At 47.1% G+C, this 21,099-nt stretch overlaps 1 protein-coding gene across 1 annotated transcript in view; it reads left to right on the top strand.

Annotated features, from left to right (window-relative positions):
* Positions 1-1,072: 1,072 nt before the first annotated feature.
* The window catches only part of SRGAP2 (SLIT-ROBO Rho GTPase activating protein 2), a gene marked incomplete at its 5' end in the record, with an annotated part of 35,577 nt that continues 15,550 nt past the window's right edge, over positions 1,073-21,099 (top strand). Inside the window, 10 exons of the mRNA XM_010194589.1 lie at positions 1,073-1,288; positions 1,959-2,087; positions 6,508-6,732; positions 7,792-7,893; positions 8,415-8,612; positions 12,265-12,349; positions 15,047-15,074; positions 16,651-16,681; positions 18,002-18,062; positions 19,995-20,072. Coding sequence (XP_010192891.1) covers positions 1,073-1,288; positions 1,959-2,087; positions 6,508-6,732; positions 7,792-7,893; positions 8,415-8,612; positions 12,265-12,349; positions 15,047-15,074; positions 16,651-16,681; positions 18,002-18,062; positions 19,995-20,072 — 1,153 coding nt within the window. The remainder of the gene's footprint in view (positions 1,289-1,958; positions 2,088-6,507; positions 6,733-7,791; positions 7,894-8,414; positions 8,613-12,264; positions 12,350-15,046; positions 15,075-16,650; positions 16,682-18,001; positions 18,063-19,994; positions 20,073-21,099) is intronic.

Below are 21,099 nucleotides of genomic sequence, written 5' to 3'. Positions count from 1 at the left end.
TATCTATATCTCCTTATATTTATATATATACATATATATATAGTCCTTTGGGTTTCTGTTTTGTTTTCTTAGCACAAAGCTAGCTGCGAACATCCTGTGAAACAAATGGGGTTTTTTTTGTGACTTTGGGGAATATTTATCTATACTTAACTTAAAAAATGGGCTGTTATAGAAGTTGTCTGTATAGTGCAGGGTCCAGGTTTCCCTGAGCAGAACCACCGCACTCCTTCATTGACGTTTTTATTACGCAAGGTGAACAGAAGTACTTTCTCATACCAGATTTGATTTAGCCAAGTGGACCCTGCGCTGCTTTCGCAGCCGCTGTGCTCAGGCTGTGGGTCTGGATGCGGTTCCCCAGCCCTGCGGTGTTTTGGGCTGATTCACGCAGACGAAAACCGGAGCGCGTCCTGCTGAGGCCTGACCTGCTGAAACGCTGTCATTTCCCAGCGCTCGCGCTCAGCTCCCTTGGAATAGCGAGGAGCTGGATTTAGGCTGCATCTTTTTTGGGTGCTATGACTCCTTTATTGGATTTCATGAGAAGGCACATGCCAAAGTTAAACAAAGAAGCAGCTGCAGAATAATCCACTTTGATTTCAGATTCATTTGGAGAGCTGTGCTTTCATTCGTCCGTCTTCTGTTAATCTTTTCTGAGATGAGACATTTCCCTGAGTATTTTTCCAGTATAGATATTTCGAACTCACGACACACAACCAGACCCGACTTGCCAGTCACTGTCCAAATGTCCTTGCTTAGTTAGTAGAACACCTTGCATTTAACATAAACATGATGGGCAGCTATTATGGAATAGTTATGTTAAAGAAACTTGCAGTTTTGGGGAGTGCATTGGCATAATAATAATAATAATAATAATAATAATGTGTTGCAGCTTTTGACTTCTTCCTTAGGATTTTTCCTCCCTCCCAGCCTATGAGTTTTCTGGGTGTATGTGTAACTATTTCCCTGAGAGGTGGCCATGCAGATAAAGTGAGGCAAAGCACCCATGTGCTAAAGCCGTCTCTTCCTGAGCAAATCAAACCGTGCTGCTCTGATTCTCCTGTGTCGTTTTCCGCAGGTGATGAAAACCTACCACATGTACAACGCCGACAGCATCAGCGCTCAGAGCAAGCTGAAGGAGGCAGAGAAGCAGGAGGAAAAGCAGATTGGGAAGTCGGTGAAGCAAGAGGACAAGCAGACGCCGCGCTCCCCTGACTCAACTTCCAACGTCAAGTTTGAGGAGAAGCACGTTCGACGGAGCTCTGTCAAGAAAATAGAGAAAATGAAGGAGAAGGTACCTGCCCCATTGCTGCTGCTTGTGTGGAGTGCTTGAGGAGGGGACCTTTGCAGTATTTCAGTATGGGAGCTCCTGAGTTCCCTCCTTTGGGACATTCAACTGCAGGTCTTGGTTTTTCTACATTTCAGATTTAGGAAAGGCAAAAACCAGCACCATGTTTCTTTTAGGCCAATCAGATAAGCATTTTTTATTATCCCAGGTTAGACAGCATGGCACAAAATCTAAAACAAGGCTAGAATATGAAAGTAACAACTTTTTGGATTGATTCAAGCCCTGAAAGGACCAAGTCCAGGCCCAGATTCTGTTGGAAGAGGTTGGGTGCCTGCAGCAGCCCTTGGACTGCCATGGGCTTCCTGCAGCCGCTCTGTAGTGCTGGAGCTGGGCTGTAGCCTCAGAAACCCACCTTGCTCCTTCATTCTCCCCTTAATCTTCACCAAAACAAAGTCTGTTTTAAGAGAAGACTTCAAATGCAAAGCTGTCTAGTATAGTAATGCTTAAAATCTAAATAATTAATCTAAATTCTGAGTCTCTTGATAAAATTGGAATCCAAATGAACAAAACTTGTGTGAGCAGGGTAAGATTTGTTCAGTGTTTTCTGGCGTTACTGAGAATGCTACTGCTCCCATGTCTCGTATAAAAATACATTCTGGTTTTGGTTCTCTTTTAGCGCCAAGCAAAGTACACAGAAAACAGACTGAAGGCTATTAAGGCAAGAAACGAGTATCTGCTCGCCCTGGAAGCCACCAACGCGTCTGTGTTCAAGTATTACATTCACGACCTGTCTGATCTCATTGATGTAAGTGCTGCTGCTTGGGTGCCTGCGATGAGGATCGTTGCCATTAACCCTCACGTGCCTCTGCTTCTCCAGCATCCTGTATCCCTCTGTACAGCTGTGGGATGATGGACGTGGAGGGTACCACAGGCGTGGTGATGGCTCATTGAGCTCTGGGGTGAGCTCCTCTTGGGTGGCCCACTCGGAGCGTGCTGCCAAGAAACCTGGCAGTGAAACGTGTTGAAGGAGGAGTTGCTCAGTTAAAATGAAACTCGGTTTCGGTATCACACTGCTGCTTGACATTTTCTGTTTACTATTTTAAGCAAATCTGCAAGATTATCACTCAGAAGCACATTTAAAAAAAGAGGAATGTTCACTGTAGAAACAGTGTACCAATTGGTAAAGGAAATCGAGGAAAGGAGCATTTTGTGAAGCTGCTTTTAACTTGTTTTGAAAAGCTCTGTGTATTTCAAGGTTATTGCTTTCTCTAGCAGATTTCACAAGGGGATGAACTTCCCTGCTTTTTAGACCTTCCATTCTGTAATACCCAACCCAGCAACTCTACAGCAACCGGTGCATTTCTGCTGTCATGGGACTGCAGAGCACGGCGGTGCCACTGCTTGACGCTCCATGCTCTGTCTACATGAGGAAATGAAATAAACTGGCTGTGGAGACCAGTCCCTGCTTTCCTTGATGCTCTGCAGAAACTGGGTGATGGAGCAAAGTGGAAGGACCTTGTTCCCCCGCTGTGCTGCAGCCGAACGATGCCCCCATCAATTCTGCTTTTAGTAAAACGCAAGCCGAAAAAACCCAAATCTCTCCTCTTTGAGAACTCGGAGCAGCCAGTTGGGAATCCCGAGGTTCTCCACAGATCTGTAACTGCCCGCCGCAGCGTGCAGGACCCGAGCACCAGGCTCCCTGAGCGCTGTGTGCACTGAGGGTCCCTTGCTCTTCCTCTGCTCTCCAGGGACAGTGGCTGCTCTGGCTTCAAACACAGCAGCAGAGCCCGAGGGGAGCGGGCGCTGTGGGAGCGGGGAGTGATGGACACAAGTGTCCTAGACACAGGCAGTAAGGAGCACTCAGATCACTGGTAATTAGTCAGCTATTACCATAGCTAACAGTGTACATCATGCATTTATTCAGCAGATCGTGAAATCACGTGAAGTGCACTTCTGGTAGGTGTTTATTTAAACCTGTCCTTTGAGGTCAGGATTGTCAGTGCTGGATGGTTTTGAAAAGTATTGTTATTTCGAAATGTCACGTTTTGCAGAACTGCGGTACTGAAGAGACGTGTTTGGTTTGCACCTGCCTGTGTAGGAGAACTTGTCTGGTTAACGATTGCTCAGCTTGAGTTGTGCCCTCTTGTTTCATTAACGAATTACAACTTTCTGTATATTTGTGTGTCGAATCGCACAAGGTAGGGATTGATTTCACTGACCCCAGTGTAATTCGATTTTCTTAGGTTTTTCTTTTAAAATCCAACCTGTGAGTCCGCCCCCAAATACTGCGAATGTGCTTGGCTGAGCTGTCTCCTAAGAGACCGTTCTCTGTACGTTTTCATGAGTCAAATGTAGTAAAGACTCAATGTCATAAATGCATAACAACTTTATAAAATGTTCTAAGTGGCGCGTTGGTGGTGCAGGTTACCCTGCGCTGTTCGGTCTCAGCGACTGGGGTGTGGTGGGCAGTGGTGCAGGAGGAGGCCATGGCTCTGTCCCTGTTCCTGCAGAGGAGCCACCGGGATTTGGGGTGAGGCCGTGCCCGCGTTAACCCCTCGTGTTCCTCAGAGCTTCCAGTTTAACACGACATTGCACGTTCTCATCATCTTTTCTTTTAAAGTATTATCTGCTCTGTTCTCAGAAGGCTTGGAAAGATGCAGCACTTGCCTGGGAGTGCAGGCGGTGGAATTGGGTTATCTCATTGCTATGACACATAGAATATAGATCCACTAAAGCCTTTGATCTGAAGGATTGAAGATCGACAGTTTAACCGGTGATGGCTATCAGAAACATCTGGCTTAAATAAAAATGTGATTTTATTTTTTTAAGCTAGGTCTTAATTCTTTTCCTTGATCTGATCATTTGATGATATTGAATTTTGAAATACATTATAAAAGCAATCTTCAAAGTTACTAGTAGATTGTGTTAGGCCAAATGGCATTAAGCTTGTCATATTTATATAGCGCACTGCGTTTCCCCTCCAGTGGACATGGGAGGATAACAGTGAGTTAATTCTTCGTGGTGAGTTTAGAGCCATAAATTGCTCCTGACATAGCCCAGTAGTTTTGAATTTCCTGACTTTGGGGACTGAGGCAGCTCTTTGATGCTAATGAAATATTACAGTAATGGGGAAGTTTGCATTAACTCATATTTACGAGAGGGTCACTAGGACAGAATTTTAAAACAGATAAAAGGTGTGTGTATTTGCGAGTCCTAAAGCTGACTTCTCCCTTCTAGGAGGAGGAGCACCATTGCAGTTTGCTCCAGGATCTCATACTTTCCCTTCCAAGTGTAAACTGCAGTTTAAATCAGATCACTCTTTCTCCTTAAATCTTCTGTTTTGGACCTGTTTGAAAACTGCTAACTGGCGAAGGGTTAATCAGCTGTCATGTCGGGAAGTGAATTTGAATGAGTTATCATTAAATTCTTATAAAAAATTGATTTCCTTGGAGAACGACTCCATCAAACATTTATATAACCCAGAAAAGGGATGGCAAGACTGTTACATAGATAAATACGGTGTGCTGGACTTCTGAAAAGCTGAGGTGGAGGAGTGGGCTGAGGAAGGCTTTCTGTCGCTGGCTTCAGTAACACAGAGCTGAAAAACCCTCGCTGTCTCAATGAGGCCCCGCTGCTCGGCGAGGTGGGGTGTAAGATACTGGGTCCCATTTGGTTTCCAGTCCCACCAGTGAACTCCCCTGCAGTGAGCTCAGCTTTCCTTCGACACGGGTGTCAAACTGGTGGCCCTGGGGGCCCACAGCAGGAGGGGATGCAGCAGCTGTTCCTGTTGGACCCGCGCTGGTCCCAGTCCAGGCTGCACTGGCCCAACTGGGACTGGTTTACCCAAACCACTGCAGAGGCCACACTGCAGCACCCAGGCAGGAGCTGTGAGCTGCTGCTGGTCCAAGCTGTGAGCCTCCACACGTGCACGTCCTCAATCAAGCGTCTTTTGTGGGGTTTTGGCTGGTGGGTGTTCTTTTCCGGTTGGATGCGATGTCCTTTAACGCTGCGGCTCCAGTGTCACCAGCACTGCAGCTCTGTCTGCAGGACCCACACCTGCCGCAGCTTCTTGGCACAGGAGCCTCGCAGCGCTTGGTGACAGAGCTGTGTGACAGCAGGGAACGGTCCAGTAGCTGCTCTCTCTTCTCCCTCCCTCCCCTTCTTCCCTCTTCCTCCCCCCTTTTATTTTCAATTTTGCGTTTGCACACAATGACAGTGATGAGACCCAAATGATGGGTGAGGAGGAGATTTCATGTGAATTTTGCTTACAGAGCAGCACAGCAATCAGGCAGATGGTCTCTTTCTTTCTTTTTGGATATTCTCCTAGCGTATGTAATCTTGCTTGTAATTGCAAGAAGGTGGGCTCCCTTCTTGCTCACTTTATTAAATGTCTGAGCAATTCGGGCTGTTTCTGGTCAGCTAATGAAGAGCGCCTTTCTCCCTGCCGAAATGTGAGCACTTGGCTGTGCGGCCGTGGTGGAGGGGAAGCTGCTCCCCTGACATCTCCCTGGTGTCGGTCGTAGCCAGGAAATTCCTGACCACGACCACTTTCTGTTTCACCCCAGCAATGAACTCATCCCCCCGATCGCTGCTTGCTTTTTGGATGACTCTGCTCTTTACACCTGGGCTGTACGGGTCCTGTCGTGCTTCCTGAAGTGCACTGCATTAAGCAGTGTTCTGTATCTTGGGTGGAATCAGTTCAGTGCAGAGGAACCTTCGCAGATGATCCAGATCCTGTGTCTTTTTTCACCATGTGGTACTTCAGTGCCTTGTTTTCCTCTTACTTTGAATAATTCTATTTAAGGATTTTGGAGTGTGTTCGGTGGAAATCAGTGCCCCTAGAAGTAATACACTGCCACGCTATTGAACGTACTCACTTCTAGGGGACCTTTTTTAAGCATGAGTTGAAGTCTCTGGTACTGCACAAGAACCCCACAAACTGTTACAGTAGTTGAAGCTGTGCTTGTCCTGATGACCAATTAGGACACAGTGTTGTAATTAGTATGGGATTATAGGTTGAGAGTTCTGTTTAGGGCCAGCTTTGAGGACCCTTGGTCAGGATGCGCCTGTGGTCAAGGAGAGATGTGAGACCGCTCTGGTACCCAGAAGATGATAAAATGTCCATGACTTGTTATCCATTTATGTAATTTCTGGCCTGGGAAACATTTTGCTTTCTGTTCCAGAATTTCTTCGCTTATTCATGTAGAATTGTGTGTGTTTTCCAGCAGTGTTGTGACCTGGGGTACCACGCCAGCCTCAACAGAGCTCTCCGGACGTTCCTGTCGGCCGAGCTCAACCTGGAGCAGTCGAAGCACGAGGGCCTGGATGCCATTGAAAACGCCGTGGAGAACCTGGATGCCAACAGCGACAAGCAGCGCCTGATGGAGATGTACAACAACGTCTTCTGCCCGCCCATGAAGTTCGAGTTTCAGCCGCACATGGGTGACATGGTCGGTTCATTTTCCTCCTCCAGCTCTGTAAACGCTTGCAGCTTTGCCCGTTCGCTTCCCTGGTCTTTGACAGAGTGACTCACTGGAAGGCCACCTGCTTGGCTCTGTTTCTGGGAGGCACAGGGGAGCCTTAGATAAGGGAGCTGATTTGAAGATTAAGCAGAGGCTCGTGGCGTGGATGTCTGAATACAGCTGACTCTCACTTCTTGACTACCAGAGCTACTAAAGATGCAAATGCTTAATTAGGTGTAATACTAAACGTAGACATGAAATGCAGCTTTAACCACTCATTCAAGCCACAGGCTCTGAAGTTAGGGATTTGAAGGGACAACAGGATAAGAGACTTAAATGCCGGTTTTTGAGGCATTTGAGTGTGTAATCTTAGAGCACAAATGGTTTATAGTGGTGCTTTATGCACCTTCGTTGTGAGAGAAGGCAGTCAGAGGGCTTTCATTTTTGGCAATGAAAATCTCTCTCCTTATAGGTTTATCACGGTGTGGTTACTCATCTGGGAACTGTTTAAGGTCACACAAGCTGAAACCGGTTCACAAAGCTGAACGGGAACACATGTGCAATGTGATAATTTAGGTCAATTGGTTGGATTTCTGGATTATCCTCCTGAACACTGGGAAAAACTGTGGGGATGGTCTCTTGCTGCCGCTTCGTCCAGCCGCTGCTTTAAAGCTTCTCTTTGTCTCTTCCCTCTTAAGTGAAAACCTCAACCTGCAAACGACCTTTCTCGGTTTCGCTGTGCTTTGGTAGCATCCTGTGAGATCGTGGGAAGAGAGAGAATTACCTGCACAGTGTCACTGTTAGCAGCTCCCATTCGCTGGGTAGTTCCTCTGGGCTCTTCTCAAGGCCAAATGAGTGTTTATAAGTGCAGGCTGATAGTCTTGTTGCAATGGTCCTGCGTATACCAGATTGAAAATATAGATATTTACACACATTATGTATATTTATGTATAAATATATAAATATACACACATATCTATGTACTTGCAGTGTTGTTGATGTGTTTTCTTCCCTAGCCCTCTATAAGCAGTGCTGTTTCTCTTCCAGGAGTCACAACTGTGTGCCCAGCAGCCCGTGCAGAGCGAGTTGGTGCAGCGGTGCCAGCAGTTGCAGTCCAGGTTATCCACGCTGAAGATTGAAAACGAAGAGGTGAGCCACTCAACCCAAAGTCAGCAGCCCTGCTACTGCTTCTGGTGGGGAGTGGGGACTAAGTAAGGAAGAGTTTAGTTGCTGTGATCCTCTTCTATGAAGAGTTGTGGTGAAATTCAAGAATAAGGCAGCTGAGGCCAGCAATACATTAGTGTGTGATCTCACGTGAAAGCTGGGTGTGTGGAGAGGACCCTTTAAAATACCCACACGTATCTCTTTTCCCATCCGTACGTTGATAGGGATGGCTGTGGTGTTAAAATTGCATTTGGATAGTGTTCCACACTGCTTTGAGGTTAAATTTCCTTACATCTCATCCCAGCTGCAGGATCACAACCGTGTTCCTCCTGGCAGGCCCTGTTGTTTGTGTGGACAGTGCTGTTCATGAGCCAAACTTGCACCTTGGTTATGGACATGAAACCAGTGATATCTGTTAGTAAAACGCTCCAGAGTTCTTATTGCCTCTGTTTTTACTTGCAATATTCTATCTTCGTTTTGTAAGTGCTCTCGTTCTTGCTGGACAGGTCAAGAAGACGATGGAGGCGACGCTGCAGACGATCCAGGACATCGTCACGATAGAGGACTTTGATGTCTCTGACTGCTTCCAGTACAGCAACTCGATGGAGTCTGTCAAATCCACTGTCTCGGAGACGTTCATGAGCAAGCCCAGCATTGCCAAGAGACGAGCCAACCAGCAGGAGACGGAGCAGTTCTACTTCACCGTAAGGAGTTAATTTTCAGTATGAGCACACATCGTGTATTTAGAATTGCACTCACAAGACGGTGCAAAATGAGGCTATCATCTTACAAAAATGCTTCTGTAATTGATTTTGGACAAGCAGAGTAAGCATATTAGGTTTTAAAACCGAGTGCTGTGAATTCTTTACAGATACATTGGGATGCAAACTTAGTCTGTGGATAAATTGTGTAAAATTTGATTTCTTCTACATCTAAAAAGGAATTGTGTGAGAAAGATCTTAATAGCTTGTAAATATCAATTTTCGAAAATAATGCAAACTAAGAGGTTGTTTAGCTCTTTCATTTCTTGTTAGCATCTTACAATTTCAGCTCACATAAGCTTTTAATTGTGTTGATGCGTTTTTACAAGATGCTAAGAGCTTTTAATATTGAATTTCATACCAGACTACATGTTTTTTCCTAAATTAGATTTACGTTAAACTGTTGACTTTGCTCCCATTTCAAAAATACTTCAGAACAGCAGATGCAAACCACGCCTCTTCTCCTGGTTGCTCTGTCATTCCTTCGGGCGTCTTCCTCTGTACTCACTGCCCTTTCCGTTCCCCTTCCAAGGGTGGTGGTGCCGACTCAAGTCTCTGCAGACCGCACCAGCTGGTGGGATGGCTTCTGCCAGGCCTTGGCTGGGGAAAGTTAAACAGCCCTTGCAGAAGGTGAAAGGGGGTGGAGGAACTGATTCAATGAAGAAGGTGTTGACCACCCTGCCCAGCATTATGAAACTAGAAAAGGGATTTTTTAATTGAGCTCTAGGTGTTCCCTCTCTAGAGAGGAACTGTTGTGAGTTCCAACAGGAGGCTGAGCCCAGGGCTTCGTGTGGATCTCACTATGGCAGTGTCAGAGCAGAGGGTCCCAGCGGGGCCGTCTCAGAAGCAGAAGTGTCCCAAGCAGAGGTCACGTCCTGCACTCCATGGCTGCAGGAACCATCAACAGAGCCAGGCTGCTCACGGACACCCTTGTTAACCAGCATGCTCAGGTGCTCCACTGATCTGCTACTGGCCAGACTGGGAATATCCTTTATAAGGATTTCAAGCTTTGAACCCATAGGAGCAGGTTTCTTAGTGAGAAAATGCTCCCATGAGCGTTAATGAGACTGGAGGCAGAGCTGTCAACGATGTGGGTGAGGGTTTCTTTGTGTAGGGGGAAACACAAAATGTAGTGCGGAGCAGAGAGTGAAATCCCCTCGTACCTTATGATGTGCTAAATGCTGAGGGGTGGGAGCTGAAAGAAAAACACTGATTTGACAGAATATTCTGTATTGCTCTCTGACTCTAGTTGGAAAATCCATGTACTGCGTTGCTAGCTAGGCACAGCTCTTACATTGAAACACAGTGCAATGCTCGTTCTGTGAAGCGCTTTAAAGATTAGTACAAATTTATTACTAGCTAACCCGTAAGACGCAGTAAGTGTTGCACAAAGCTCCCCCTGCAGAAATGCCGTGCTGCGGTGTCCGTGTGCCCACGTTCATCACTGGGGTCTGATTCAGCCGCTCCTTCAATCGAGGGCCTTGTGTGAGGTTGTTCCTGCAGGGCGGAGGCAGCAGGAAAAGCGCTGAGGTTTCCAGATGGGAGACAGACAAGGCTGTGGGACAGCGACAGAGACTTTACACCCTCAGCAGCATCAAAGCTCCTTTCCCACAGGGCAGTCTGCATTTCGCTTCCTGACGTGTGGCGCTTGGTTATCGCTGGAACACGCTGCAGTGAGCCTGGGCTTGGCGAGGGCGTCAGGGCTGCGTGGTCTTGGGGAGGTGGTTGGTGCAAACACCCACTGGCTCTGGCTCCAGCTCCGATCGGCACCTCTGGTTCTTACAGCACCGAAATAACGTGACCTGAGGAGGTTTCTGCTGCTGTGTCTGACTGTTGGCAGTCTGACTCCAGAAATGAAATCCTTAGGAGTTCTCCCATAGTTGGATTATTTTTTTATTAAGCCAGAAATCCAACACCAGTTCATCTTTGTCATTCACTGAAAAAAGCCTGGAGCCTGATTTTGAAATGACTTCTTTTTTTCATAAGCGTCCTGGTACAGAATGTCAGGCATGAGGAAATAGAAACGACGCACGAAACCTTGCGCTGGGCAGGAGCCCGACCTCTTTCTCCTTTAAACAGCCCCTGGTGCCCGTCTGCAGGCAGGCGATGTTCTGAACGTGACCGATGCAAAAACGCTTCACCCCCTCCCAAGTCAGGTTGATTTCCTGGTCCGTAAGCGCCTGCTGGAGCTGTTTGGGGCTGAGCCTTCTGGCCCTTCTGTCTCTGCCTGATCCTGACTTCGACACAAGGAGCTCGGCACCTCCCAGAGCCGGGTTTATCCTCACTTCAAACTCTGGTTATTTTTGCAGCTTGTGCCCTTCACGCTCCATCCTGTCAAAATTTGGTGCAAAAATTTAACTGGTTGAGCAAAATACAGAGTTGGGGCTTGACAAACAGATTCTACGGGGAAATTCCAGAAAATAAGGTCAAAGTTTTTGCCACAATGATCTTGCTTCCCGTTTTCTCATCTAAAGCAACAAAAAGTTGAGGTATTAGTAGAGGAAGCTGGAAGAGCTGAGAGCCTCCAGAGGAGCTTAATTCTTGTGAAATTTTTCTTCCAGTGTTGTCAACCAAGGGGACATAAAACACAGATTTTTGGAGTTGATTAAAGCCCCAGCTCAGCCTCTTTTGTCGTGTCAGTGCCCACGGCCGGGGAGCCAACACCATGTGTTTACCTTAAGGCTCTGCAGTCTCGTTTGGCAATGCTAGGCCAGAGCTGGAAGAGAACGGATAGAATTGGGGAATGGTGAAGACAGAACTGGAACGTGTCGTGATTCAATGAGAACTCTTTGTGTGTTCATTTTGCTAGCTGAATTTTAAAAATACTCCGTGTTTCTAAAGAATGGCCTGTGGTATTTGAATAGTTATATGCTATTTATGTATTTTTGAGTGTAAACACGTCCTAATTATAATGTAGATGGCTGCTGTGCAGCGGGGTATTTTATGCGCTGCGGCACGGTGAAGATAAATAATGCTGTTCTGAACCGCAAATAAGAGATGAAAGAGCCGTAAAAAACGGCATTTGCAGAGCTGTGAAAAATTAGGAAGAAGTGGGGAAGAAATGTCTGCGTGACTGTGTAATATTTCACCGAGAGAGCAAATCTGGACTGCAATAATGTCTGTATTTGTTTTGTCCCGTGCCCCCCTGCAGCCCGGCGTGTCCCGCGTGGAGGCAGAGCAGCGTTTGACAGGCGCAGTGGGGTGAGGGAGGTTAAGTGAGAGAACGGGCACAGTAGCAGCCTTTGAGCTCTTACAACAGATTGCTCATTCAGCCGCCCGTGACGCGCGAGGGGAGCGCGTTTCCATTTCCATTTCGCCCTGTCTGGAGGGGAGATGCACGACAGCCTCTCACACGGCTAAAAGATGCCAAATATTCAGCTGATTCCTCAGAGAAACAGTGGCAATTGCACTGCAGATAAGCATGAGCTTCAGATTTCCACAGATACTTAAAGCAGGAGGGCTTGGTTCATCTTTTGCACCGTAAATTTCGGTGTAATTCTGTATTTTGTCATTATGTTCAGAATGCAGGAAGCTGAAGACTCAACAGAAGAAATTAACTGTCCGCTCATGACCTTGTTTGTTTCCATCTTCACAGAAAATGAAGGAGTACCTGGAGGGCAGGAACCTGATCACGAAGCTCCAAGCCAAGCACGACCTCCTGCAGAAGACGCTGGGAGAAAGTGAGTGGAGCCGCTGCCCTGGGCCGGGCCTGGCGCCGAGGCGGCCGCTCAGCTCACCCTGTGTCAGGGTCTGGCATTGCTCATGCAGCGCGGACGTACTCGTGTTTTGGGAATTTACTTCTCCAGTCTGCGTGATGGAGAAGCCAAATGACCCACATGGCTGCTTGATTAATGGTGAACGAAAACGCTTAATGAACCGCTAATGCGCATCGCTTATTTGTTAAAATGGAGCATATGCCCATTTGTTCATCCTGTCCTCTCTCCGTGCAGGCACATTCCGCTCCTCACTTAATAACCTTTACTGGGGTAAACCCTGTGATTTACAGTTTAGATCAGTTGAGAAGCATTGCCTTGGTAGGCTGGCCAGAAGTTTTATTTGCATGGTAGTTTAGCTGCTTCTCACCTCTGTGCGTTCAATCCAGACCAAACTGATGTATGTGAGCACGGGCTTTTATTAGGAGAATAACAAACACATTTCAGAGCACGTAAAATACGTTGCCTATCTAGAGGGCATTAGGCAAGGGGCAGCAGCCAGGACTAAATATGCATTTGCTGTGAGTGTCAGAACAAAGGGAGATTTCTTTCCCTTCATGGTATGGGCAAATCCTGTTGGCCAAACACGCCTAAATTGCGCATCCAAGTTTCCATAGAAACCTGTCTGCCTGCTGTTTGCAGAGGAGAAGGTTTCAGCAGCCCAAATGTCAGGTCAGAAAGGGGCTCAGCCCGCTCCTGGGTTTGTGCCCTGGAGCAGGGCTGGCGTGGAGATGTGACTGAACCGGGCTCCCCACCGCTCACGGTGTGCGAATCTTCCAATGACAACTTAAACAGCGTGTGGTCTTTGAAGTGCTTCGCTTTCGGTTTAAAAACGCACTATAAAAGTAAAACGCTTATTGCTACAGTAATTAAGAGTTTCACGTTTGTCAGACTCAAAGCACCAGAAGGTAAGGAAAGGGCATGGCCATGTTCTGAGCCTTGCTGTTTAAAATCGCTCCTCTCCTCAGCTGTTGCGCAGCAAGGGTGCATGAAGCCAAAGATCCGTGTCCTCGGGGTATTTTTCCTCTGCCTCTGAATACCTCCAGTGCCACCCGCACTGCCCCTGTGACTAATCACATTCCTGGGTCATAGCTGACCTCTGCGTGCCGGGACCTATTTCCTCTTAACCTGCCTGCCCCTTGAACCCATCTCAAGCTGTGGGGGGGAAGCAGAGGAAATTAAGTGCGATTTCTGTATCGCTATGTAGATTTAAAGGCTGCTTCTGGGGTTTTTTTGTGGCTGCTCTGCGATGGCAGAGCTTTCTTCGTCGCTCTGTGAAGGGACCCAGTGTGTGTCAGGGCGAGCTCCAGCAGCTTCGGAACAAAAATCGCTGCTGTCATCCGCGAGATCAAAAGGAGCCGAGAAAGGGAGGCGCGTTTTGTCTGCGCACCCGCGTCAGGAGGTTAATGGCACAAACGAGGGACCGTGGCGAGGCTTATCCATAAAATGTCACTTAATTGGGAAATGAGCAAATAAAATTCCTTTCACAAGTCCCTGGAGCGTGGTTAGAAGCTTTACTGAAAAATGTGCATAGGGCCGCGTGTCTTCAGTGCCTGCAAAATTCATGGTTTTGTTACGATTTTTATTCTTCTTTGCCTCATCCTCCGATGTTGCTCATTAGTCCTCTTGCAAATTACCTTAATCTAAAGGTGGCGAGTTCCAGTAGTAAAAATAGCAGCAAGGCTTCCTATCCACGAGTAATGAAGTCCCTGCCTACTTACTGTACACGTTTGTCACCCTAACGTGGGAGCTCCTTGATGTTGCCACAGCCGTGTAATTTATATATATGAATATTCTGTGATGGAAATGGGACAGATGGCTGGAAATTCTGCTTCAGAATAACATTTTCATGTAAATTATGCACTGTTTTGGCTTTACGTGGGGAGAGGAAAGTGGCTATCGAGATGTGTTCAACTAATTGTCAGCCATCAGCAATTAGACGTTTCCCCCACTCATTCTTCCATCTCCCTGGGAGCAGGAAGACGTCGTGGGGAAGGTTTTCAGCCGCTGTAAATCAGCGTGGTTTCACTGGCCAGGCTCTGCTCCAGCCCAGCATCTGCCCTGTGCCGTTCCCAAAGGCTCACACTCGTTTGCTGTCTCCCTCGCTGCGCTGTTTTAAAGTGGGGCTCGCATTAGCAGCCGTCGTGAGCTTGGCTGCTGCCTTGCAAACTCAGTGCAAGTTAATGGAACGTTTTTGGGAATATGTTTGTGGAAAATATCATTAAACGTCTGTCTCCCGAAATAGCTTAATGCCAGCATGTTCAGTCTGTGGGCTAACAAATCTGTGAATGTTTTCAGTCTTACTGAGGGGCTTTATGCAGTGTAATCTCTCACCTCACCAGTTCCCCTGGGAAGAGGGAGGGAGGGAGATGTTGGCAAGCCCAGTTTTTTGGCAGCCGAAGTCCCCAGTCAGAACGCTCAGGGACTGATTTTCAAAGCCGATGCTTTACAGAGGACTGAGCTGTCGCTGCGTTTCCCGTCCGGCCGCCGTGGAGCTGTGCGGGCAGGGATGGGCTTCGGTGGCTGCCCCAGCAGCCGCTGTCAAGGTCCCCTCCCTCAGCAGTGGTTTTTCTCCTCCGTCTCTTCCAAAAATGGCTTTGCAAAGCCCTCGAAGGTGTTTTCCCATTCCTCTCTCCTAATGCTGTGTTTCTTTTGTCTTAACAGGTCAGCGGACTGACTGCTCCCTTGCCAGGTAGGTATGGCTCAGGGGATCGTTTCTGAAGGAAAATAGCATGCAGATTGGTCAGTGCCACTCTAGATCAGCCCAGGATGTGTGTCTGCTCAAAGAGATGTTTAATAACCTCTGGTCAGCTGGGAAATGAACATTTATTTTGGTGCAGTGCCTGTTCGAACGCCTCTCCTCGCTGGTGCAGTTGTCACCGTGCATCTGCTGTCAGGGCTGCCTGTGCAGTGGGATGGGAAACTCGATTGGGGTCCAGAATGACCAGAGGAGAAAGGAAAAGGCACTTGGGGCTGAGGAACGCAAATCTGAACACCCCGTATCCCATTGACGCTCTCTGCTGTGCCGTGGAACCGGTTTGCAGTGAAATAGAGGTCACGGAGAGTAAACTTTTCATTTATAATTGGGGCCAATCACAGAATCATAACTGAGCTTCCCCTGATGGGGTTTTATAAAACACAACACATCCGAACTGATGGATTGCAGGGGCTCCGCTGGGCAGAGGAGCTGGGCAGGGGCTGCGCATCCTCCTGCCTCGTTAACAAAAGGAAGGTGATTACTACAGATCTGGAGCCATTACTACTTTTCACATTCCTTATGGCAAAGCAAAGCTGACAGGTCCTAATTAGAGCCTGACATCTGTAATAATAAAATATTATTCATCATCAAACAGTTTTAAATATCAAAGAATCATTACTGGTAATGGTTTAAAATAGACCTTATTGTCTGTGACAGCCGTGGAATCTGACTTCTTTTATTCATTCAGTGGTTTTGATTTTTATAAAAGGAGTTTCCCCTGAATTAGCACATTGTATAATCTTTTTAAAAATCACAGTTCTAATCACCTTATTTATAATTCAGCAGCCATCTGCCCTTGCAGGGAAGTGGCTGGGATGATGCATTAGGGCCTCTCTACTGTTACCTCTCATGCTTCATCTTTACAGGAAACTATAGGAATTTTAAACCCCAGTAATAAATTTTGAGGGGGATAATCCTGGCAAAGCAAGGCTTTTTCCTGTTTCTCTACAATTAATTTCTACCAGCACAAAATGAATGAGACCATCACGGTTTGTACTGACGAGGCTTGGCCTGGTGGGTGCGTGCTGGTCTTTGAAGGGTTTGTGGTATTTAATTACTTGAAGTCTCATCAGAAGCTGCAGTCCGGACTCCACCAGGGCAGCTGTTCACCAGCTCCCCCCGGCTTCTCCCGCCCTCGAGGGGCTCTTCCCAAAAAGTGCCATGTGCAATTTATAACAAACTTCACCTCCAACCGGAGCCCCGCAGAGCAGGTTTCCATGTGGCTGGAATTAAAACGTCAAGGGGAATCTTTTGCCAAAGCAGCAGACTCTCTTGTGTCTGTTTCAGGTTTTTAGTGATTTAGAGTCACTTGAGATCTTTCTGAAGTTCTGCAAATTGAATGAGACTAAGTCACTCTGATTGAGTTGTGTGTCTGGGTCCTTCCCTCCTCCACGCCACGCGTGGTTTGCAATACGGAGTGAACGGGACTGGGATGGTGCAGAATTACCCTGACTGTTCTGTTCTGTTCTGTTTTCCCTCCTGCACCCCTGGGCGGTTCTGATCTCCGCAGCGGCAGGCGCAGCTCCACCATACGGAAGCAGGTAACAAGCATTGCTGTGCGTAACGAGGCAGGGACGGGTTTGTGTGGAGGGAATGGATGGGGCAACTACAAATAATTGTACTCCATGGTCCCTTCTTGTGCTGGAAATGAAGCATCTGCGTCTTGTTTGCCACTTTCACAAGTGGTTTTTGAGCTGTTGCAGAAGCATATCCCCAAGTAGACTGGTCTCCGATTTGGAAACCTAAATTAAAGACTAATCTGTCTGCAAACACTGAATCCACAGCTCGCAGTAACCTACATGAAATCACTTGTGTGCGGTTTTAATGGGGTTTTTGATTGTGACCCAGCAGTTTAAACCATAACTGCTCTGAGAGTTCTGGTCTCTGGTTCGGACCCGCAGTGTGTGCTCTTCTGCGAGTGCCTCCTGTCAGCCCCCAGAACGAGCCTGGGGTTCCGGGGCTGTGTGGATGATTATTAATAACGCCTGTCCTCGGGGGCAGCCGGGCTTCTGAGGCACTCTGAATTGGTGGTGTTCTGTGCAGCATGTAGAAAGCTGCCTCTGACTGGGTATGGCTAATTAGTGGAGAAATTACTAATTGTCGCTATATGAACAAGTTCTGTGACATTTCGATAAAACATTGAATAAGTTAGGAAAAGGGTTGAACTGGTTTTTCTATGTATTTTGGAGCAGAGGACGGTCACCCCTTTGAACTGGTTGAAGTGGGATGCTGTAGCATCCTCACAAGTGAGCATTTCGCTATAAATTAGAGGCGTTGCTGTCCAAAACTGCTGCAGAAGAGGCTGTACTTAAACAGCAACTTGGGCGTTTTAATCATAGGGTGATTTTAATCACTGGCATCTGACCTCAAGCGAACTGCAGCCCTTGTGTGGCTCAGCTACCGCTCCCCAAAATGAGAGCAGTGACTGCAGACGCTGCAGAAATTCGCCTGTGGGGAAGCGATCTGTGATGCTGGGGATGTGCGAAGGGCGGTTTCCATTCCGAAGGTCTCAATTAGTGTTGTTTAAGCTGGAAACCGGCACTGTAAAGGTTTTGCTGTGCTTGGGCTGCAGGCGGTGTTTGCCAGGAGCAGGTACCTGCGTGGTGCCCCGTAGTTCGTTGTAACTGCAGGTGCTGCTGAGACGTTTTAAATGTCTGGGACAAAATAGCAGGAGTTCAATGCAATCCTGAAACTGCAAATATTTGAGGTGTTTGGTAATCAGTCCAGAAACGAAGCACATCTGGAGCTGCATGGAAGCAGAAGGTGGCAGATTGGAGGATAAATGTGTTTTCCATTCTTTTTTCCTCCTCCCCCATCTCTCTATTCTGACTCTGCTCCTGTTGGAATTCCTCTTTGCGCAGGACTCCTCACAAGCCATTCCCCTGGTCGTGGAGAGCTGCATACGATTCATTAGCAGACACGGTGAGTTTATGGACCAAAAACACCTTGTGATGCTTCTGTGAAATGAACGGTGAAGTAGAAAATGCTCGGAGTAGCTGCATCGTGGTGCTCGTGCAGAGGAATCCTAGAGACTGCGATATAAAGGAACCACCGCTGACTTTGTGGCTGTGTTGTTGGTGTTGTGTGTGAACGCTTTTCCGAATGGTTGTTGCAAATAACTGACCTTGCAGATGTTCTTCCAACAATATCCTGTTGTTTCATGGAAAATAAGGCTCCCATCCTTAGGTACCACTCGAACCTCACCTCTGCTCACCTTGCTTTGAGCCCTGAAGTGCGGCCTTCACCAACAATAATGGTGCTTTTCCTAGCAAAAGGGGAATACTTGAGGTATTTGAATGTGGGAGGTCAGGCAGTGAATTAATGGCTTGCGTATTGCTGCAATGAGGTGATTTATACCTGTTTGGAAGGTTAACTTCACAGCCTCGAATGCTGTGAGAGACTTCATATGTTTATTGTAAATTGTTTTCATTTTAAATCAATATCATTTGTTAGTAGAATGTGAAACAGCTGTTAATTAACATATGTAGAAAGAGGTTGAATTTATCTTCATTATCGAAGACATGGAGCCAGACAGTAGGTCCCGTTTCATTTTCCTTGTTTAATTATCACTTCAGAAACTATAATCTGGAGTCCCATTCTCACCATCACTTGGAAGAACCAAGTGCTCTGATCCTTCATTAAGGCCATACTTTGCATTTGCTGGAATAATCATTGAAACCACGCGGCAACGCGAACCAAACCGGGGCCATCGGGAGATTTTCGTTTCTAGACTTGTGTTTCTGCGTTAGCTTAGATCCCTGTCTGGAGGATTTTCCAACAGGCTCAGCTGCTTTTTGCTCCGAATGTCAGATGGCGGCCTTGCAGGTACAGTTTGTTATTAGAAGATCTGTGCTTTTATACACAAACCCACTCAGGCAGAAGAAATGATGGAGCCGCCTGACGCACTCGCATTGCGGGAACGAGCTTTGTTGGAGGTAGCCTGACATTTCTGCGAGTTCTGCTGTGGAGGTGTGGGGTAAATGTCACTTCCACTCGAGCTGCTCTGCACTTGGGGCTGTTTCCTTTTGCTGCTCGTGGCTGTGAGCGCCACAGCTTCAGATACAGCCACGTCCTGCAGAGCTTCCATCGCGCTGTGAGGAAACAGCCGCGGAAACTGAGAGGAGGCCACAGAGCTTGTTAGCTCATAGCCTTTATTATCAATAAGATGTTGCAGCATTCCCTGTTTCAGAAAGGCTTCAGTGAATGGGAGCCGACGTGAAGTGTGTGCTTTGTTCATTGGTGTTTGAAGTGAAACAACTGTTTGGTTTGTAGCGGTGGTCGCTCATCTTACACGTACCAGGAAATGGTTCTGGGGCTGTACATCGGGACATCTCGCCTGTTTGGTAATTGGTTTTAATGGAGTTCTAATGCTTTTTAGCAAGAATGTCTTACAGCCTGTCCTGAAAGCCCAGACCGGTCATGCTGGGGTAATTAAACGCTTCCGTTTCCACTGGCTGATTTGCTCTGGGCCTTTGCGGTATCGCTCTTGCAAAATAAACCGCTTCGTTGTGTAGTTAGCCGTATTTTACTTCTGGCTGATAGACTTAGTTTATGACTTTCTCCGGGTTGTAAAACCCTTTGGGGATCCTTCAGGGTAAAAGATAACGTGCATGGCTGTTATAATCAAGTTATTCTGTCAGTTTAGGAAGAAGGGTTATTATTTTTTCTCTGTGGTACTGAGTTCAGTTTTCACATATCCCGTATGTGCCTGGACGTATAAGGGAAAGATGGCTTTTAAAACAGCGTACTTCTGCCTGCGTTGCTTATGTTTCCTGTATCGTATGTGCTGCAGCTGATGAAGGTGCCAGCTCTTATCTTGTCTTACTGATACCAGCACCTCTTACTGTCTTGCAGGTTTGCAGCACGAAGGGATATTCCGAGTGTCCGGGTCACAAGTTGAAGTAAATGACATAAAAAATGCATTTGAGAGAGGTAAGGAGGATCTCAGAAATTATTGCCAAATATATCAGTTGTTTTGAATGCAGCTTGCTATATTTTGTTCCTTTGATTCTCGTGTTTCCTAAGCCTAGCCCAGCCACCTTCCTGGTGCTCATTAACCTTGAACGCTCCGTTGTTTGGCATTATGCTTTATATCCTGTAGAGTGTCTGTATAATAAATATTCTGAATTCAATCTTCTCTCATGTCTGATATTTTATTGATTATTTGTAACACTGAAGGATACAGAGAATTTCATTATGGGGTGTAGCTGCATTTCCCTGCCCTCTCTCCTCAGCTCCTTGTAACTGGGCTGCTAGAGGATTAAATTCAGTGTTTTCCATGTTCTTGAGGCACATCTTGGTGCTGCATTTATTCTAAATATCAGTGAGTGAGAGAGTAAATTCTCTTCACTTGACGTAGTGTTTAATGGATGTAGTTTTGGGTGTGAGGAACCGCTCCATGCAGAGGCAGAGCGCGGCCGGTGGCCCCGGCTCAGCGGCTCCCCCAGCAGAGCAGGTTCAGAGCCCACTGCTCGGGCAGCCCCTGCTGCCCCTCTGGTCCTGCCGGGGCCACTGAGAGCAGCGGGGCTGGGGTGACCTCCCCAAATACAGCACTGCAATGAATGCGGTCAGTGTGCTCCTGCGATTGCTGTTGGGAGAGACCTGCAGCAACTCCTTAGTCGTAGCAGCAGTAGTCATAGCGAGTTGATGTTGCTTTTGGGAGAGAGGGGTTACATGGACAAGTTGTATGAAACCAGCATCTGATTTCCTGTCTTCATCTCCATCTACCCGATAATTGAAATCCTCAAGGACAGAGGAAGCAGAAACGTGTGTCACAGGCTGCAGGTACAGGCTCGATAGCAGGATGAAAGACCTCTTTTTTAAACAGAGGAAATACCAGTCAGCTTGGGAAAAGAGGCGGTTGTTTCAGCACCAGCACGTAGAAATAAAAAGCGTGATTTTTTCTTTCTTTGCTTCATCTCGCTTGTCTCTAAAGCACATGATATACAGAACTGACAAA

Source organism: Mesitornis unicolor, unplaced genomic scaffold (genome assembly GCF_000695765.1).
Source record: "Mesitornis unicolor isolate BGI_N332 unplaced genomic scaffold, ASM69576v1 scaffold47461, whole genome shotgun sequence".
NCBI lineage: Eukaryota > Metazoa > Chordata > Aves > Mesitornithiformes > Mesitornithidae > Mesitornis > Mesitornis unicolor.
The sequence above is the reverse complement of the archived record's forward strand: the minus strand, read 5'-3'. Positions and strand labels throughout refer to the sequence as shown.